This window comes from Sinocyclocheilus anshuiensis, unplaced genomic scaffold (genome assembly GCF_001515605.1).
Source record: "Sinocyclocheilus anshuiensis isolate Anshui unplaced genomic scaffold, SAMN03320099.WGS_v1.1 scaffold124, whole genome shotgun sequence".
Lineage (NCBI taxonomy): Eukaryota > Metazoa > Chordata > Actinopteri > Cypriniformes > Cyprinidae > Sinocyclocheilus > Sinocyclocheilus anshuiensis.
In genome coordinates, this window is record NW_015554082.1 from 971,536 (window position 1) to 992,614 (window position 21,079).

At 36.7% G+C, this 21,079-nt stretch overlaps 1 protein-coding gene across 2 annotated transcripts in view; it reads left to right on the forward strand.

The window, feature by feature from the left end:
- Positions 1–21,079, forward strand: part of pdgfc (platelet derived growth factor c) — a 53,270-nt gene that overhangs the window by 26,527 nt on the left and 5,664 nt on the right. For both annotated transcript variants that reach the window (XM_016461188.1, XM_016461187.1), the window contains 2 exons: positions 6,029–6,224; positions 14,334–14,514. In XM_016461188.1, coding sequence (XP_016316674.1) covers positions 6,029–6,224; positions 14,334–14,514 — 377 coding nt within the window. The remainder of the gene's footprint in view (positions 1–6,028; positions 6,225–14,333; positions 14,515–21,079) is intronic.

Below are 21,079 nucleotides of genomic sequence, written 5' to 3' on the forward strand. Positions count from 1 at the left end.
GGGGGGGGATGGTAAGCGTCGGGTACAGTTTCACCAGCCGGCTGCAGTCAGCTCCCGACATATGGGGGATTAAAACACAGACAGCGCCTGAACAAGTCCCTTGGAATCAGAAACATTAGCACTTTATGTTGTTAAATGCTGTTACGGGCACTAGCGTCGATCTCCAGCATGAACTTTCTAGAGTGAAATGAATACGGACATCAAGGCCTTCTGCCAGACAACTGGGAAATATGAATTGAGTGAAATGTAGCGCTATTATGCCAAATTTCCATCAGGAGGTTTCGAAAGAGTTTTTAAGAGCTCGATTGATTGTAATACACATTTCTGTGAGCAGTAACACTGCAGTTTCTGAACCCCAAACATATTAAAACCTGATCAGAGTGGACTGCGAAAAGCAGTAGGCCGGAGCTTTGTAATATTTACAAAGCCATCGAAATGTAATATTTTCCTCACGGCATTTCTCTTTGATTGAAACCTAAATGTTTAGTGTGGTTTCCTAAATGTGCGTTGTTAGATTAGTGGGATAGTTTACCCAAAATTAACAATTCTGTCATAATTTACCTGCATGTCATCCCAAGCCCATCCCGAGCGTAAAAAGATATTCTGAAGTATATCTGCAAAATTTGGTTGAGGTTGTCTGGTGTCACTTTGTGGTAAATAGTAATATGTTCTTGTTTCTCTCTGGTTTTGTTTGTATTTAGACACTTGCCCACGTCCAGACACACACGCTCACATATTTGTCTGTGCTGTCTTTGTTTCTACCGCTTCCAGGTTAATATTTAAACTCTAGAATCAGTCGGAGGTCTAACATGTGAACAAGGCACAATGGTAGCACTGTGAGCCCTTATTTATTCATGCTCAGCTTCCTACCTTAATCAGTGTAGTGCTCTCCTCAGGAGAGAGAAGAGGGAAAAAAAGAGAAGTGGGTCAAGAAAAAGTCATGTTTGAGGTAATGCACCCAAGGGGCCAGCCTCTGATCATTATATGACATTATTTAACGCAGAGATGAGGTCATCTTAAAGCACAGACACGTAACTCTCTCAATCCTTACCAAGCCTAAAATTCAAAAATCAAATAAGGAAGTTTTGGTGTCAAGGCTGAGGTTAGTTTCTAATGACAAGCCTTCATTTGGTCAGTGACCATCAACCATTATTATATTTGTGCACTTCATGTTTGGGGTGTTTGAAGCATTACAAAATTTCCGTTTTCCTTTCTCTTACTTTTTTTTCATTTAAGCTGTATACCTGTTCTCACTTTCTGGTGAGGCATGCAGCGGCGTATAATGAGCCTGTTCTGTTTTAAGAGTTTGTTCGTTAAACCGCATGTAAAACTCACTGTTCCTTGTTTAAGTATCAGTCATAATATGCTGTCGTCTTACTTTTTTAATGGAAAATCTTAATGAACAACAGGCGTTTATGACTCTTTGGACAGTAGTCGTATCAGCACCATTTAAAGTGGTTTGTTGGGGTTGTAAATATAGAATGTTACTAAATCCAAGGTTGCGCAAAATGTATTGGTTCTTTTTAATAATGAGTGTGAATAGGAATTGAATTTGCCCTGCACCTCAGGAAGTTAAATTGTAAATGAATTGACAGGAAGATGAATTTTAATGAACTGGAATTAAGTGCAGTCACACATGGAGGGTTTTGCAACAAAATAAACAATTAGATCATGTATTCTGATAAATTGTACCTATACGCTATCAAAAATAAAGCTTCTAAAAGGGTTTTCACTACCAAAGAAGAACATTTTTTGGGTTCCCAAAGAACCTTTCAGTGAAGAGTTCTTAAAATAACTATTTTACACTGTATATAACCTTTTATGTAATAGAAGGTTCTATATAAAGGGATAGTTCACCCAAAAATGAAAATTCTGTCATTAATTACTCACCCTCATATCGTTTCAAACCTGTAAGATCTCCATTCATCTTCGGAACACACATTTAGATATGTTTGATGCATTCCAAGAGCTTTCTGACCCTGCATAGACAGCAGGCTCAGAAACGTAGCAAGGAGATCATTAAAATGTGACATCAGTGGTTCAAACGTAATTTTACAAAGCTACGAGAATAGTTTTTGTGCACAGAGAAAGCAAAACAAACGACTTTATTCAACAGTTCGTCTCCTCTGCGTCACCCTATAGTGGCATTTTGGAGAATATCACATACGTAAACAAAGTATGCTGTTCTGTGTCAGCAGCATCGTACGCGGATACATTGTTTACATTGTTTATGCTTTGATCTGAACCTAAACAACGTATCCGCATACATACGTCGTTTACATATGTGATACTCTCCAAAATGGCGCTATAAGGGTGATGCGGTGGAGACGAATTGTTGAATAAAGTCGTTATTTTTGTTTTCTTTGTGCAGAAAAAATATTCTCATAGCTTCGTAAAATTACGGTTGAACCACTGATGTCACATGGATTATTTTAACAATCTCCTTGCTATGTTTCTGAGCCTTGATCGTGTAAGGATCCTAGCTGTCTATGGGAGGGTCAGACAGCTCTCAGATTCCATCAAAAATATCTTAATTTGTGTTCCGAAGATGAACGAAGGGGTTTGGAATGACATGAGGTTGAGTAATTAATGACAGAATTTTCATTTTGGGGTGAACTATCCCTTTAATGGAATCATAGATGCCAATAAAGAACCTTTATTTTTCAGAATGAGTATGTCACCCACATGATGAATTTAATTTAAATTAAATTGGTGGTATTTATTTCATTTTAAATAATGCAGAGCACTGACTCATGCTCCACTTAATTTCCAGTAAGACACCAACTGCATCTGCTCTTGTTACATTAGCATTTTAAGAACAGGAATGTACCTTATACCCCCTTCCAAGAACTTGTAATAGCTTACAATCATAGGCATCAATAAGAGAAGGCCTGTCTTAATGCCAGAAACCTAAGAGAATTATAAACATTAATACAGAGCTTGACAAGAAGCTGTCAGTCTGCTGGGCAAATGCTGTAACATGCTGAGGAAAAGGCCCTTTCTTTCTCATTTCAACGGACTTCAAAGACCTTGGCAGCTGCAGCCGACTCCTGATCTGTTTATATAACTGAGTCCATAAAGGGTTTAAGCTTGTGCTGCAAACAGATCTGAGGTGTTCAACACTGTTCCACGGGCCTCGGGCTCTTTTGTTTGGATATGTTTCACACAAAATGCTCCTCAACTCTGAAGAGCATGAGTGATCTTGCTTTACCTCCCTAACATTGACAATGTGTCTATTCTACGAGGGCAATAGTTTGCAGGGCATGCCAGGTTTCTGCGTGCCGAGTGCAATTTTTTGGAGGGTACTTTTCGGATGAGCACAAAGTTTGTCTGTTCAAAAGTGACTTGTGTATTGTCTTTCACATCTCCTCCCCGGAGTGCAATTAATCACAACATGAGAAAAAGACATCAAAGCAGTCGCTGTCATGTTTACAGAGAGAAATTTTATCAGTCGTCTTTTCTTTTTTCCACTACATTTTTCCTCCTGCCTACAAGTCACAAAGAGTCAAACATATTGAATTTTGATGTTCTAAACAGATTCTTTTTTTTTATCTCTTTCTCTCTGCTCTTTCCTTCAGTTACAGATGTCAGAGTGATCGGATTTCTATCTCTTGTGGTTGCGGACACACCTCAGGGGTTAAAGCTGTTCCCCAGAACTTTCCGAAACCCCAGTGGTTCAGTCATTTCTCTTCCAGTGACTCCTGAAACATCATTCAGCATTAACTGCTGCTTGTGATGGGATCTGTCATCCAGACCATGGAGGGAATAAATAAGTCATTCGCCAATCCTAATACAAAAAAAAGAAACTCAAAAACGAATATTGTAATTTACTCATCCTAATTTTGTTTCAAGACTTTCTTTCTTCTGTGAAAATACAGAAGAAGATATTTGATAGAATTGTTGTCCATACAGTGAAAGTGAAACCTGTTTTGGACCCCCAATGTGCTAACAAGATAATTAGCACTTGCTGGAAAGGAAGCAATGACTCATTTTTGATAGCTTATCATCTGTTATGTACTCTATTGAAGTCTGCAAATACAGCACAGGAAAATGCTGGGTGGTTTGTTACTTTTGAAGGTGAATAGTTCCAGTGTTATGTAATACAGATTACATTACAGATCTTGTACCATCACTGTAACTGATCAAGATACCTATTGACACTCTGACTTTGCCGCACAACTTGAGGGAGCCGCGTGTGTGTGTGCACGCACGCATGTGTGTGTGTTCAGGGAGTGGAGCGTGAAAGAAAATCTGTGTGCATTTCCCTTGGGTGGGCTGTGAATGTGACAGGCCTGTAAAAACCAGCACTGGTGTTGCATTTCAACAGCTGTCTGTTTGCATCAAACATCTTTTCTGAACCTAGTACACAACAGGATAAGATAGATTTCAATCCTCTTGCAGAATTCAGTAACATTTTATTGGACAGGCAACAAGCATCCCTTTCTAAGAATTGTTTCTATCTAGTTTGGAACCGTACTTTCAGGCTGGTTCTTTATTAGTTCTCTTTGCTGTGATGTAACCGTTGTGAAATGTTGGCTAGAGTGCATCAGCACATGTAGAAAGACGTGTGAGCTTTTCTTACCCCACTTAACCCTGGCATAATGTCCTTTTAAACCCCAGGTGAAGGCTGGTTTTTACCAGGTTATCCAGTGATTCACACTTCTATTGACTTGACAATGATTTATGGAACCTGAATGGTAAAATGATGCACTGTGAAACACTGTGATGTTAAACGAACAGGCAACCAATCTAACGCCTCAGTGGTTACCTTAATAAATATTCATGCACGTTGTATATTCACACAAAAACAGCTGCTGCGTCTGAAGGGCCAGGCTTAACCAGTGCAGATATGCATGGTAACATTTCTACTGATAGATAATGTTGTACTTGTCCAATCTATGTTTTTAATCTCATAAATATGCAAAGAAGCATATTAACTTTACGAATCTCAAATCCTGACTTTCAAAGATTAATTACTAACCCAGAATAACATTGTGAAACATGGATTAAGTGTTAAGAATAATGACCTTTGGTTAACCATTTCAAGTGAAAAGCCTGTTGAAAGTCAGCAGTGTATTCTTTGAGCTCATTTTCCCTTCCTGGCAAAGTTGCAGGTAGAAGGTGCTTTTATTTGTGCTGTATTGAGGAAGCCATTATAGTTTCTTCCTCTGGGGAGGAACAACTCTGTAAATCCTGTCATAACAGAGTAGCAAGTAAATCAGTATGTAATAATTTCTGAACTTTTAAACGACTAAACTCTTGGCATACCTTACCTCAGTCATGCTGCTAAACCAAGCTCAAAATGTCTTCCTCGGCCTTGGATTTCTCTGAACTGTTAAACTATCAGAGCTCTTAAAGGTACAATTGATTGTAGCAGAACAATCTGTCCTAGTAGCCTTCACAAGTTTCCTCCACCCAAACAATGTTTTTCAACATAGCTTTAATTATTAGCTTACTGCTACAACTAGGAATGCCATTGCCAGCTGTAGTGTCACTCACTATAAATAAAACTTTGTAGCTACTGATTGATCATTCTTATCTAGATCTATAATGGAAAACTATTATCGTGAAGCAACATCCAAGCACAATATTGCTTTGATACACAGGGGTTCATTAAGCGTATGCTGTGTTAGCAAATGGTAGAACATCATTCTGCTGGTTTTATGGTATTGACAAGGCAAAATCATTTCCGAGGTTTCCTTTTATCGCTTCCTTAATGTGATTTATCAGGTTTGCAGTCAATCAATGCTCAATAAAAAAAAACAGAAGTCTTGAGTTTGGTTCATCCTTTCTTTGTGTGATCAGTTATTTAGTATTCACACGGTGCACTGCATAATCCATATTATCTGGGTTTTAATGTGATGCAGTAGAAGCTAAATCCAGTTTGATGTTAATTTGCATTAAGAAAAAAGGAAAGAACTATTCACAAATGACTACAATGTGTTCTTTCTCCACTCTGATGAGTTATGCAGGTTCAAAAATGTTTTAATAAACCTCTTTATTTTTTCTCCCTCTCTCTGTTCTGTAGGAGTGCATGAGTCTCAACACGAAAAGGTCCTCAGTGTCACTGGGGATGGAATTATTCAAAGTCCTGACTTCCCCAACACTTATCCCCGGAATACAGTTATAGTGTGGCGGCTGGTGGCAGTCACAGAAAGTTCCAGGATCCAGCTGACCTTTGATCCTCGCTTTGGCCTGGAGGATGCCGAGGACGGCATTTGCAAGTAAGAGACACTGACCTTTTGGTCACTGGCAAGACCTCACATGCACATTAGGGAAAGACAATATCTTAACATGTGTAATGTAGAAGACAGACAGTAAAAGAGTAAATAAAGACCGTTAAAGACATTTACATTACATTTACTCATCTTGTGGCTTTAGAAATCAAAATATTGTTGTTTTTTTTTCATATATTTTAAACATAATTGCCTACAGTCCACATCATTGTCATCATCATCATCATTATTATTATTATTATTATTAGTCACATTTATTGGTCTATTTACCAACATTTTTGGCAGTTGCATTGCATCTTGCTGTTTAATTTTTGGGGGAGGAGGATTGTCACTTCATGACATGGCATGTTTATTTTATTTTATTTTATTTTATTTATTTATTTCAGTTAAAGACATTTACATTACATTTACTCATCTTGTGGCTTTAGAAATCAAAATATTGTTTTTTTTTTTTTCATATATTTTAAACATAATTGCCTACAGTCCACATCATTGTCATCATCATCATCATTATTATTATTATTATTATTAGTCACATTTATTGGTCTATTTACCAACATTTTTGGCAGTTGCATTGCATCTTGCTGTTTAATTTTTGGGGGAGGAGGATTGTCACTTCATGACATGGCATGTTTATTTTATTTTATTTTATTTTATTTATTTATTTATTTTTTTATTTTTTTTCTCATGGCTGTGACTTTCTAGTACAAGTCAAAGCTGCCAGTTGATGTAAACTGGCGAGTTGCAATATAGAATCAAGACTGGACCGAAACTGTATAGTGAGGAGGAGATTTAGAAGATTTGAGAGCTTGAGAAATTCCAGAGTGTTTCCTTTCAGGCACTCAAATATTTGCTTAGTGTTATGCGACAAATCAGCACTACTAAACAAGCAGCATCAGGCATCCATTGCACTCTCTTGACAGGGTCAGACGTAAGATAAAGCACCCATATACAATGCAGCGGTATAAGTGTATGTGGAGAAGGAGGGGGAATTACAGTGGAGATGTATGTGCTTGTTGTGACCGAGTCCATTTTTTAAGATTTAGAGTCGAAAGGAGGCCATTTGGGAGATTGGCTGTGCTGCAAGAAGGCTGATGAATAATGAAAAGCCCACCCCTAGTGTGATTATGTTCAGTTATATATTTATTTTTTCCATGACTGATACGATGACATAAAGAAACAGGCCTTTCTACTTTGTGCATATTTAGTTCCTAGTCTCCTATGTAACGGTCGCAGACGTACACTCACACACAGTGTAGGTCACACACAGCCCAGCCAGCCAATCCACATTAAAGACCCTTTCAATTACAGGCTAGATTTCCTTCCAGGCCTCTGTCCATGCCTCTGTTTTGCTGTATAGTGCAATCGATTGCAGACGTGCACATCTGTGCATTTCTGCTTCCCAGAATCTAGATGATGACCTTCCCATAGCTGGTGGTTTCATGTGGAAAAAATGTTTGTAGACCTCTTCCAATTATTGATAAATAATAATGGTTTTCTAGCATATTCTGTCTTAATTAATGCCCTATTGACTTGTACACATTACCTGTGAAAGGTTCTTCATTGTCTGCAAGCCTTATGTGTGACATACAGTGTTACAGTAAATCAGTGTAGTTTTATTTGTCAATAATCAATTACATAATGTGCTTGTTTGTTAGCAAGCCTTTGGAGTCTTGCCAGCTATGTGTGTAGCCCCTCCTAGTGGCTTCATGTTAACTGCATTTGAACACTTATTTTGGTTAAAGAAATTCAGCAAAAAATGAAAATTTGCTGAAAAGGTACTCATCATCTTAGATGGCCTGAGGCTGTTTCTTTATTGCAACAGATTCTGAGCATTTGCATTATATCACTTGCTCACCAATGGATCCTCTAAAGTGAATGGGTGCCGTGAGACTGAGAGTTCAAACAGCTGATAAAAACGTATTGTATTTTATTGATGTAATGTAGCAAATGTAGGCAGATTGAATGCTATTCTGCTATGTCTATACTTTTGCCTTTTCGTTAACATTATCCACTAGCATATTAAGTGATTTCAGCAGGAAAACACAGTAGTTTTTACACCTATTTAATCTTCTCAGGAATGTGTATGAAGTAAATGGCATCCATTATTTTTTGATGTTGGCTTACAAGTATAAATATGCTTTATTCTCTGCCTATAAACATACAGTATCATACAGATAAGTGAACATAATACGACAGAACCCTTTCCTAGTCTCCAACAATGATGCTATAAATCTGTGCTTGCTTGTCCACTTTGTTTAAATCACAGGCTGTGGCCTTGAGGAGCAAGTGTAGGGTTGGTGTTTTTGCAGTGAGTTGGAGTGTATTTGACCTGGAAAGAGTTTGTGTGTGTGTGTGTGTTTGTGGGTTTGTGTCGTATGTTTTATATACTTAGCAGCCATGCAGTGACAGGGGTCTGTATGATTGCACCAGCAATAAATAATTTAAAGGGGTCATATGTTGCTATTTTAAAGATCATTATTTTGTGTATTTGGTGTAACAGAATATGTTGACATAGCCTACATTAAAATCTGTCATATAAATTGGTCTCTTCATTAGAAATTATCCTACTGATTGCCACTATTGATGGACAAAATGTTTTAATAATATTAAAAATATCTGTATGACATTATATTCTGCAGTTCTTCCCTGTTGTACCGAATATCTATACTTTTCAAATTATCATATCAAAGATAGAAATTTTAATATTGTGACAAAATTAATTTTGTAGGGTGCCACAAGTTTGTTAAAATTTCCGAAGGGTGCCGCGACTAAAAAAAGGTTGGGAAACACTGCTGTATACCATGCAACTTATCCCTTCACAACTTCCATGCCGTCCTCCTTTTTTAAATAATTAGAGCAACCACATATTGAAAAGCAGTAAAATAATTAATAGACAGTTGATGAAGAAAAAATCCCCTTCTGTTTGGATTGAATCAAAGCAACTGGGCTGGAATAAACTGTAATAAAGCTGCGTGCTGAATCCTATCACACTGCCTCCAGCAAAGCCCAGCCCAGAGCCGACAGGCCACTACAGACAACTCTCATCTTCCTGTCTGTTTCTTCAGACTGATAAGAAAACTGGGCCAGATTTTCTGTGCTTGATAGAAAAATTGTACAATGTTGGTTCTGTCTTTGATGAAAGGCCGAAGGATGTTGAAAGGTAACATAAGAAATAAGATTCAGTCATCACAACTATTAGGAATTGTGATCAACAGTACATCATTTAATGTATAGAAGTATTTGTCATTGAGGTTTATGGTGATAGATAAGGACATTTATCTCTACAGACTGAATTGTAGAATTAATAATCATAATAGTTTAATCTAGTTGACTTTCTGATACTGTGGACCACTGACTTGAATAAATGTAAAATTCACGAAAAGCACCAACATTAAATAATATTTTGTGTGTAACAAAATAACATTCATTTTTAACATTAGTAATATGTGCTTCCGTTGTGTTCTGAAGTTTCCTAATGAATAAAGCATGTTGAGGGAGAAGTGTTTTTGTTATGAAGCACACTAATGTTTAAAAGTTTGGGGTCAGTTAAATTTTTTTATTTTTTTTATTAAAGCTTTTCAGCAATCATTCATTAAATTGATAAAAAATGACAGTAAAAACATTGCATAAAATTTATATTTCAAATAAATGATTTCCTTTTCAACTTTTATATCCTTTTATATATGAGTTTTGAAAAAAATGCATCAATGTTTCCACAAAACTATTAAGCAGCACAACTTTTTTCAACATGTATAATAATATTAAGAAATGTTTCTTGAGCAGCAAATCGGCATATTACAATGATTTCTGAATGACCATGTGACACTGAAGTATAGAGAAATTACGCTTTGATCACAGGCATAAATAACGGTTTTCTATTTAATATATTTTAAAACATTTTAAAATTGTAATTATATTGTATTATTATATTTTGGCTAGGGCTGGACGATATGGCCAAAATTTATATCACGATATATTTCTTAATTTCGGTCGATACGATATAATTCCGATATCGATATGAACACTATTTATCTGAAATAGAAATCTTTTGTAACAGCGATACATATTGATATTGAATTATTGTCCAGCCCTAATTTTGGCATAATCTATAGCACTATTTCTCTAATATGATTACTTTACATCTTTTGCATTCGTTTAATAACAGAGAGAATGATTAAGCTTATAAAGTGGTGTTGGTTTGCAATGCTATTAGCTGAAATCTCGTAATGTGGCTTGTTTTTAAGCATTCTGTTTAAACATTAAAAAGGATTCAAGACAATCCAGTGTTTCGTTTTCTGATGCTGTGCCATATTTTCTAAAAGATATCAGCGGTGCTTTCTTGCTTCTGTCCTACTTTAGCTTCTGTGGAGTGAATGTATGCATGTAAACCTGGTAATAGTGAAATCACATTACATTATTGATGAGCCATCTGCCTCGAGTGTCACTGGGATGAGGTGAACCCCTCTGCTTTGTGGTCTTCTGAGCTAGAACAGAAACGCAGACAGAGTGAAACATGGATAGTATGTTGTATTCATTAGCTAATGTGTGATGTTGACAACATTTACTTTTGGCTAATTGCAGTTTATATGTCGTTTTACTTTGTGAGCACAAAATAATTATATTGACCTTCATTGCAGAGCAATTGGAACTTAATGGTTTTCTTCTACACCTACAGGTGCATCCGTCTACATAGATTCATAAGAGAGCTTTCAGCCCTCAGGCCTTTTTTTCCTGTGTATTGGTTTAGTGGAAATCAAACCTGGATGTGTCGAAAATCAGGGGCTCAATGTCCGTTTAACCAGCAAGTGTGTCTTTTTTATTTCTTTTTTTTTAGTGCAGTGCGTGATGACCTGTTGTTTTAATTGAATGTGATTTGAAACTTTAGTGTCAGGCTGGGCAGAGAGTAAACAATTACTCCAAAAAGCCAAACGGCTGTGCTGGCACGTGAAAGTATTCCTGTCCAATCAAATGATTAGTACCAGGCTTTGGCTGTGGCCACTGAAACCAGCCTTTATTGAACACTGCAGGAGCATTGAGGCCATGCAGGCAGAAATAACACAACCTCATCACTGCTGTTTTTTCTTTTCTTTATTAAAAAAAAATGTTCAGGCCACTGTGTCCAGTCCAAGTTGCATCAAAGACTGTAATTTAGGGCCTGAAAGAAGGCCATGACAGACAAAAGGGGTGAGTTCACTTAAGTTGCGCCACTTCAGAATGTGGTGTTTCAATGCAAAAATCTGCAATACAGTTTAAAAAAATGTATACTTACACCTAGTTAATTTTTCTGTTTTAAAATCATTTTAAATACAAGTCTAATAGAAAATTTGGCCATTGCACCAGTCCTCTCTGTCAACAGATCCTTCAGAAAAGATCAGAATTTATTTGCTACAGTACCCAATGCAGATTGATTTTACCACTTGGGAAAACCACTCTGATTTTTTTGAGCATCTTTGCATTATTGCATACATTCCTTTAGTAAATAGGGCACTAAAACAATTAGTTTATAGACAATTTAAATAAATCATGCTATTATTTTAGAATGTGCTCTTCATTCTTCCCCGTAATTTTGCTGTATGGGTTTTGAGGTACAGTATATGTGTGTATTGAAAAGTTACTGTGTAACCAGTTAAATTTGTTCAGTTTTTTGTTTTTTTGTTTTGCAGTAAACTTAATTTTATATCATTTGATTAAGTGTGATTTCCCTGAAGCATGTGTAGTACAAAACAATTTTTCAGTTGCTGAGTGCCGATTTGGGATACCTAAATAGTCCCAGAATCTAATATGTTTTTAGCCGTCATAATAATAGATCGATTTAGCTCTCATGTTCTCTGTGGACATAAAGGTGATTGAGATAATACATTTAGCCGTGCTTCGGCTCGTAGCTTATTCAGTTCATTAAATGCTTGTGAGAATGGATTTCTAGGTCACGGCTATTGTAGCTTATGAAAAGCCTAATGCGTTAGCATATTAGCTTGAGATCAAATACAGATAAATATAATTTATGAGCTTACATGTCTGTAGCCCTCCTTTAATCTTATTCACTCTTCACTTATTCCCAAGCATTTTAGCTCTGTTTTTCTCTCAGTATCCTTCTTTCGTTTTTCCTCTCTCTACTTTTTCCATCTTTCCTCACTGCCTTTGTTTGAATGTCTGTGTTTAATAGTGTCTGTAAATAAGCTTCATTGCCATAGTTCCCTGTGGAGCCCCTCAAAGCATTAAACCTACACTTAGATGCCCCGTAGCCTTCCCTCACACCGAATGATAAGAGACAGTGTTGAATTAACCATGTAGTTGTGACACAACAGCGTTAAATTCCCCTCAGATCATCTCAAGCTAGTAGTTTCCCCGCATCCAAGCATGTGACAGGAGCTGGTGGCCAACAGGAAGGACATGATACTGGATTTATGGAAATTGCGATGAGGCACACTTAGCATCAGGTGCGCATTGTCACATGCTGTTGGCGGGACTGATGTCACGCCCCTCCTCTGGGCTGCTGTCATGAGTCCTCTGATACAAATCTGAGTCTCTCTTAACAAATACAGAGAGCTAATTTCTTTCTAGAAAGGACATAAAGTAGAAAATGTAAATATAAATAAATATATATATAATATACACTGAACAAAATTATAAACGCAACACTTTTGTTTTTGCCCCCATTTGTCATGAGCTGAATTCAAAGATCTAAGACTTTTTCTATGTACACAAAAGGCCTATTTCTCTCAAATATTGTTCACAAATCTGTCTAAATCTGTAATATAACAAAGAGTGAAAAATTTAAGGGGGTCTGAATACTTTCCGTACCCACTGTATATATATGTGTGTATTTACGTACAAAATGTTAACCATTCTTTTATGCCAAGTTAACACTTCATGATTTTAGCGCCGATTTTCACTCGCCAACAAGTTTTTACGAAATCGCCAACAAATGCCCGAAATCTGAGGCAAATCAGTGCTCGTCAAGTCATCTTGATTTTTTAGCTCAACTGTCATTGAGCTAAAAGAAATTTAACTGATAGGATTGTTGGAAATCATAAGTAGTGAGATAGGTGTCAAAAATGACCCTTCAACTTTAACGTTATTTTGTCAAATTAGCACAAGTAGGCTTAGTGTTATTCTTAATAGGCCTATGTCTATGTACTGTTCAAAAGTTTGGGATCTGGGATTTTTTATAATGTTTTTGAAAGAAATCCCTTATTCAACAAGGATGTATTTATTTGATTAGACACAGTAAAAACAGTCATATTTTGAATCATATTATTACAATTTAAAATAAATATTTAAGCCATTACTTCAGTCTTCAGTGTCACATGATCCTTCAGAAATCATTTTAAAATGCTGATTTGGTGCTCTAGAAAGCATTTTTTATATCATCATCAATGTTGAAAACCGTAGTGATGCTTTATATTTTTTGTGGAAACCGTCATACATTTCAGGAATCTGTGATTAATAAAAAGTGAAAAAATATCTGCATTTATTTGAAAAATAAATATTTTATAGCATTATAAATGTCACTGTTGATCATTTCAATGCATCCTTTCTGCGTAAGTGTAAGTTTCTTTGAAATCTCACTTTTATCAATAAAACCCAACTACGCAAACAGATAAAGTGGACAGTTGCAGAGATCAACATTCCCAGCATACAGCCACACATTAATAGATGTTATAACATTGTTGGGTAAAACTGTTCATTGTGAACTTTTGAATGATAGTGTAGATGATTTTGCCTAATCCTATCCCAACAAGACAGTGCTAAATGCAAATGTAAACAGCATTAAACATGTTTTGACATCCAATCAGTTAAACCACATTCGTAAAAGCTACTCTGGATTGTTTCACATCAACAACTAATGACATGTATCCAAATGACTTGAAATAGGATCCTGACTAAAACGATTCGTTTTTTTGTGTTTTACTGTTCGTAATTGTTTGTTGTCACAAAATCAGAGATCCTTTCTCTTGAAATTCGCTCATAAAAGTGCCGATCTGTCTTGCCCAACCACTTATGTTGAGATCATTGAAGATGAATGTTAACAGGACCTGAATGCTTGTGATTAATGAATCTCTTGTAATAAAATGGTGTGCTTTGCTGTTGTAGATATGATTATGTGGAGGTGGAAGAGCCTGTCGGAGGCGTGGCGTTGGGGCGTTGGTGTGGCTCAGAGATGGTTCCGGGGCCCCAGGTGTCCAAGGGGAACCAGATCCTGATCCGCTTCGTCTCCGATGAATATTTTCCCTCGGACCCAGGATTCTGCATCCGCTACTCTTTGCTTCAGCAGGTATGAAATGACTCATGCACCACGTTTTTCCTTATGCAATTCTTATGCAACATTTACTGAGAGGGCTGGTTGTGTTTTTGCTGAAAACTTTTTGTTAATCCCTAATGGCCCTGTACTATATTATTTCTCCACCTGATGAACTTAAATACACAGTGTGCAAAATATAATTAGATGTTTATGAGAAATACAGTGAGCTTTGCTGAATATCAAAATGTATAAAGTGATACTGTATGTACTTGGGGCCAAAAAATGAAAAAGAAATCCTGAGAACTTAAACATACTCTCATTATTACAATGCATCTGTTGCTGTAATCACCATCCCTTCCTCTGAAATGACCTGGCAACCTTAAATGGCACATACTAAGTTGGAAATTTCAAGTTATAATTATATTCCTACCTCAGAGACCTTCTCCTCAATGTTTCACTTCTTGTGGTGGTGAAAACCACAGCGGGGCGGGCTATGGTGTTTTCCACCTTGGCCATGGTTCAGTTTCCTCCCTTTAATTTACACCCTGACAGGCATCACACGGCACATTTGAAAAGGATCATTCCCCTGAAATGATTTAATAGACATGCTTGGCTTTGATGTGTGATGCCTGTCAAAATTTTATGACTCCACTTTCCCTTGCATTTGTTTACTGAGGCTTCAGAGTGTGTCTGAACGCTTTGCTACGTTGCTTGGAAATTGCTCTCATTGTTTTCCAGTGAACAAAGGTGTGCTTTATCTCTGGGTAGATAATGGCTGTATCTATTCTGCTGAAACTTAATTATTTTAGTGTTGATTGTGGTGAGATAGGCCACCAAAATTAGACAGGACAAATGTGGCTGTGGATTGTTTTCAAAGAAAAGAAAAACATGGGGTTTCCATACGCCATTTCCTTCTGATCTCATCTTTTCTATTAAAAGTGCTGATGCTGATTTGTCAATCTTTTTCTGCATTTCCGTTGATTTGAGAGCCGAACGATGATGTAACTGTGCTACTACATTACCTGCCAACAAAAATATTGCCCATCACTGTCTTTTAGAGTCTTAGGGAGTTTTGAGAACATATTTTAATAATCAGTCACAAAATAATACACTACTGTTCAAACATTTTGGAGTCAGTAAGTTACAATATTACTGTTTTACTGTATTTTGATCAAATAAATGTAGCCTTGATGAGCATAAGATACTTCTTTCAATATCATACTGATCTAAAAAATTTGAACGTTAGTGAAATTATTTGATTTAGAATTGGGACTGTTTAGTTTAGCATGATCAATTTTAGTTTTGCTTCCTCCTTGCAAGACTAAGCTGTTGTCATTTTGAAAACTTTTTTGTGGTCTGGACATTATCCCAACTTCCTAGCCGCTGAGCAGTTCTCTGGTAAGGGCCAGTAAGGAGCCCATTTTTCCGGCCTTTTTCTGCGGTGGAAATGCATGAAATAGTTTTAGTTTATCTCTGGCTCCAAAACTGACAACAATAAAGGACATCAATTTTCCTTTAAGGAGATCTTCTAAACAAATGAAACAAATGGGAAGTTGTGGCCTAATGGTTACAGAGTCAGACTCGTAACCCAAAGGTTGCGGGTTTGATACTCGTACCGGCAGGGATTGTAGATACTTGGCCACATGTCACTTCACTTCACTTCACTTCACTTCACTTCAAATCAGTTGCATGAAAATTGTTCTTTTTAGGGATTTTTCCCTAGATGACATTCATTTTTGGCTTTCAGGTATAAAATGAAGTATGTTTATATGTAGAATGATGTGTAGATGAGTACATTCTCCACTCTTTATACTAGATGGTGTGTTTTTCTTTGAGCGGTGCTCTATTATTGCAGAGGTGGTGTGTTATGGCTGGTTTCTGAACAGCGAGCTCGCATCAGAGAAGGTGTGGCTGAATCAAGCTCTATTTATAGTGTTTGTGGAGGAGGATGTTGAGCTGGAACCTACAATTCCAACACGGCCTCCTCCAGCCCTGACTCACAGTGCACAGTGTTTGTTTTCTTGCTCACCAAAGCATTTGTATTCAGGAGGCCAGGCTTGTGGATGGGAGTTACATCTCGATTGCTGTGCGCCTGTGTGCGTCAAATTGTTTGAATTGTTGTGTTATCATAACATGTCAGGGAGTGTGTGGCAGAAGGTCTTCAATAAACTAAAAATAAGTAATTTGCTCTTTTATGAAACATTGCTTGACTGTCCTGCAAATATTGTTGTTGTTTTGACATTACGTGAGCATATGCATGAAACATTGTTAAATGCCAGGTGAACACAAAAATACAATTTCATAGTATGTCAAACAAAAACTGCACATAGAATCTACCATTTCTAGTGAAGAAATGCCTTTTCTAGCTTCTAAATGCAGAGCCTTTAGTTAGCTTATGTGTTAATCTCCTCTGCCATTAAATTCAGCTTCCCTGGCAGCATGTCTTAATACCTAGTTTAATTTGCACATCCTGCACCACCTACTGTCAACTGAATTGTTTAAAGACAGCAGTGGTGTTAATGACACTAAACTGCAATTTAGCAGGAAATTTCCTTGGATGCCCTGCAAAAAAAAAAAAAAAAAGCTAAATTATGTCTCTGTCACACTTGTTTTTTTGACATGGACGAATTAAAAAATTGTGACCTTCTTTGCTACGTTACCTGCATAGTAACGTAGTAGTAGTAGTGGTAGTAAATGGGAGATATATTTCTTAAGGTTTTAATCCCATCTTTTTGTGTTGCAGTTTAAGCTTTATCACAGGTGGTATGGTGAATTTTCTTTTTTATGAAAAGCATTTTACAAAAAAGTGGGAATTCATTAAAGATGTTTCATTTATCATAATAATGTTGGGTGGAGGAACATTTTTATTAGTTAATACTAGTAAATAAGCACATTTTCAGATAATAGATCAATCATTTGTTTTGGCTTAAGAAAAATATAAGGCAACAACATGTCTGTAATATCATGCTTAGTATTTAATGTATTACACAAAGTATAAAGTATATAGATGCTTATATATTTTAGAAAAGGAGTCATATTTGGTCCTTGACATGTAAGAGATTCAGTATAAGGGAATTTCAGTATACGGAAAAGAGCAGAACATTTCATAAACTATAAACCTGGATGAAATATCAATAAAACCCAACTACGCAAACAGATAAAGTGGACAGTTGCAGAGATCAACATTCCCAGCATGCAGCCACACATTAATAGATGTTATAACATTGTTGGGTAAAACTGTTCATTGTGAAACTGTTAATTCACCTGACTGTTCACAAATCCAGTGCACTTCTCATGAAATGCTTAACAGTGTTCTTATAGTCTATACTGCACCTATGTTTATAGCTCAGTTTATTTTTTCCCACTGTCCACTGATGCTAATCTAAATGATGAGTGCTTCAGATCTTCTGCTTGAAAGTTCCCTATTATGATGCAACTTGGGTAAATGAGTGGCCTAGCTGGCTGGCTGTTGGTTTTGTACACGGTGGCAACGGGCTTGGAACAGCCGAATTCTGTTTCTCTGTGGTCAACCTCAGCTACTGGAAACCCGGGATCACAGGGCGCCCCTGCACTTTCTGTTTAAACAAGCAATCACTCCCCTTCACCACTACCACAGAGAGAAGGGGGAAATTAGCCCCAGCTGTGATTCTCAGGAAGAGACTGCACCCCTGCACTTTCTGTTTAAACAAGCAATCACTCCCCTTCACCACTACCACAGAGAGAAGGGGGAAATTAGCCCCAGCTGTGATTCTCAGGAAGAGACTTTGGGAGCTGGTAAGGTTTTGAGGGAAGAGGTCATTAAAACAGCACCTAGCTCTGGAAATAAGAAAAATTTGGGATTCTCACGAAAGTCAGAGGAACTGGACTGCTGCTTTTAACTCCCAGCTGGATTTCATAGATGTTTTCCTCCTCGAATCAGCCTGAAAATATGCCTTTTGCATGTGCTTACTGATTTCCACTGGATTTGCATAATCTTTACTGCCATTATATTGACCAAAATAGTCTAGAACAAAGGCAAGATATGTTCCTTTCCAAACAGAGTAACAGGTTTCACAGGCACCAAAAGTGGGACATGGTTGCTGAGGCCAAACTAAGTTCAGCACAGGTTTTTTATAAACATTTTAAATTGGAAACAGCTTCTCTTTAAAAGAATGAGGTTAATGTGCAGTGTGAACACAGTATACACTTGTGTGTAAGAACCTTTTGTAGTTGCCACTTGTTTTTAAAGTAATTGTAGATGGCAGTTTTGTTGGCTGGACCTTTCTTCTCAGCAACATTAGTTCAGGACAACCACAAGGATTACTGAATTACATAAGGCGTATCATTTCAAACACAATGTCTATTCAAAATTCAGAGCTAGATGTGTGAAAATTACTCCAGTCACTTAATTTCTTTTCTCCTCTTCCTTCAACCACTGTGTATGATTGGCATGCCACCAAGCTTGGCCTTCACCAAAATACGTCCGCAGTGAATCACCCGCATTTTTGAGTGAGACTCTGCACTGTTATTTGGTTTTCTACAGAGCTGAATGCTCTCATGTGTGTTCTGACGGCTACTGGCAGACATCTGAGTCTGTGCGCTCATGTCCATCTGTTAAGCCATTTTCCTTGTACAACCTGCAAACAATTTGAAACATCATGTTGTCAGGCTTCAGAACATAAATGAGGCCATTATTTTGTGGATAATATTTTACCTTTAATCAATGCATCTGTTAGGAAATATGAGGACATAAGAGGAAGATGTTGGAGGAAAAGCACCTTAAGTGTTACTGTGATTTGCGATGTACTTTATTGGCAGATTATGAATGCAGTGACATCATGCTTAAGAATAATAATTTCTGGTAACACTTTACTCAAAGCCTTTATGTATGATGCATTCTAAAAGTAGTTTTAATGCATTCATTATGCCTTGTAATGCACCTTATGATGCATTGTACAGTCTCATGAATAATTGTACACTGTAAAACCGAACAGTGAAATTAATTAAATTAAATTAGTTAACTTCACTCAAATAATAATGAAAGTTCATTGGACTTAATTGAAATAAGTTCTGTAAATTTAAAATGATGTTGTAGTAAGGTGAACTTAAAATGATTGTGTTTTCTAGTTCCCAGCATGCTTTGCATCAGACAACAAGGAAAATAAATGTAGAAATTAAGTGTTATTTTGTGTGTTTTTACACAAGATTAACATAGAGAGACATAAGTTAGTACTTAAATGTTGTGTTATGTTAGGATTTACATAGGTTTCTGTTATGTTGGTTTTGTAGTGTTACCGTTGTGGTGAAGAGTAGAGCCTGTGGTTAGGTTGAGGATGGACAGCAAAACTTAAAGACTATTTATACTGCATGTTGTTTGACTATTTACATGCAAGTATTGTGAGTCTTTCAGATAACTACATTAATACGTGCTAGTGTGCTGTTACTAGCTAGCACTTAACTATAAAGTTCTGAATGAATGTGCTGTTAATGGAAGCAAGTTGTATATAATTATCATTGTGATGAGTGGGGTGGGACCATGGAAGCGAGGCTTGGCTTGGCTCCCATGGCTCTCAGTCCCGCCCCACTTGTCATAAAACTTTTAAGCTTTACTAACTTAAAAAAATTGAGTTTGTGTACTCAAATATTTTGAGGCAATAAGTTTCCTCAAATGTTTTGAGTATTCTTAACTTACCAGGTTTTACAGTGTAACTACAGTTAATGCATTATAACACTTATCAATTCATTGTTACTCTGTGCATTTTAAATTTGGTTATAATTTTGTTATGACAAGATATATTACAACGCACATTATGAATAATTATAATGCATAATACCCTTTAATAACCCTTTATAATGCATTATACATAAAGGCTTTAAGTAAAGTGTTACCTACTTTCTTCACTCAAAGTACACTTAAAGTACACAGTTGCTTAAAGGTGCAGTAGGAGATCTTGGAAAATGCTAACTTTAGCCTGATAGCACTGAAAGCGAACGTCCCACCCTCCCTGCAATTGCCGTCCAAAGCCACGCCCCCTGAACGCATATACGCTCGTCGCTCACAGACCAGAATACCAGAGACAACATTACTACAATAGGCTACATCAGCGGTTCCCAATTCCAGTCCTCCATCAACATTTATTTTTGTATGTATTTAGGTTTTCTTTTTATGTAGTCATTATTTTTATTTCTTTAATTTTGCACTCAGTAATTGATTTGACGATTTTTTATAAATGCACTCTTTGCAGCCAGACATGATTTAAGTTAATATTTTTTCAGTCTTATTTATAATATAATATATAGTATAATATATAGCATAACATAACAATATAACATAACAACATAACATAACACATAACATAACATAAAAATATAACAATGTGCGAATTCCAAACTGCTTTTTTGCGCACTTCAAGGGCCCTTCGGGAAGGGGACGCCATTTGTAGGGACGTTCCAAACGAAAGTGGGCAATTTAATCCTTTCATGAAGGGCCCTTCCAGAAGTCCGTTAGCAAAGGGAGCATGCGATGGTCACTTCACGGAAGTGATTTCCGTTTGTGTGATCATGTGATCTTCAGTTACTGTATATATATATATATATATATATATATATATATATATAT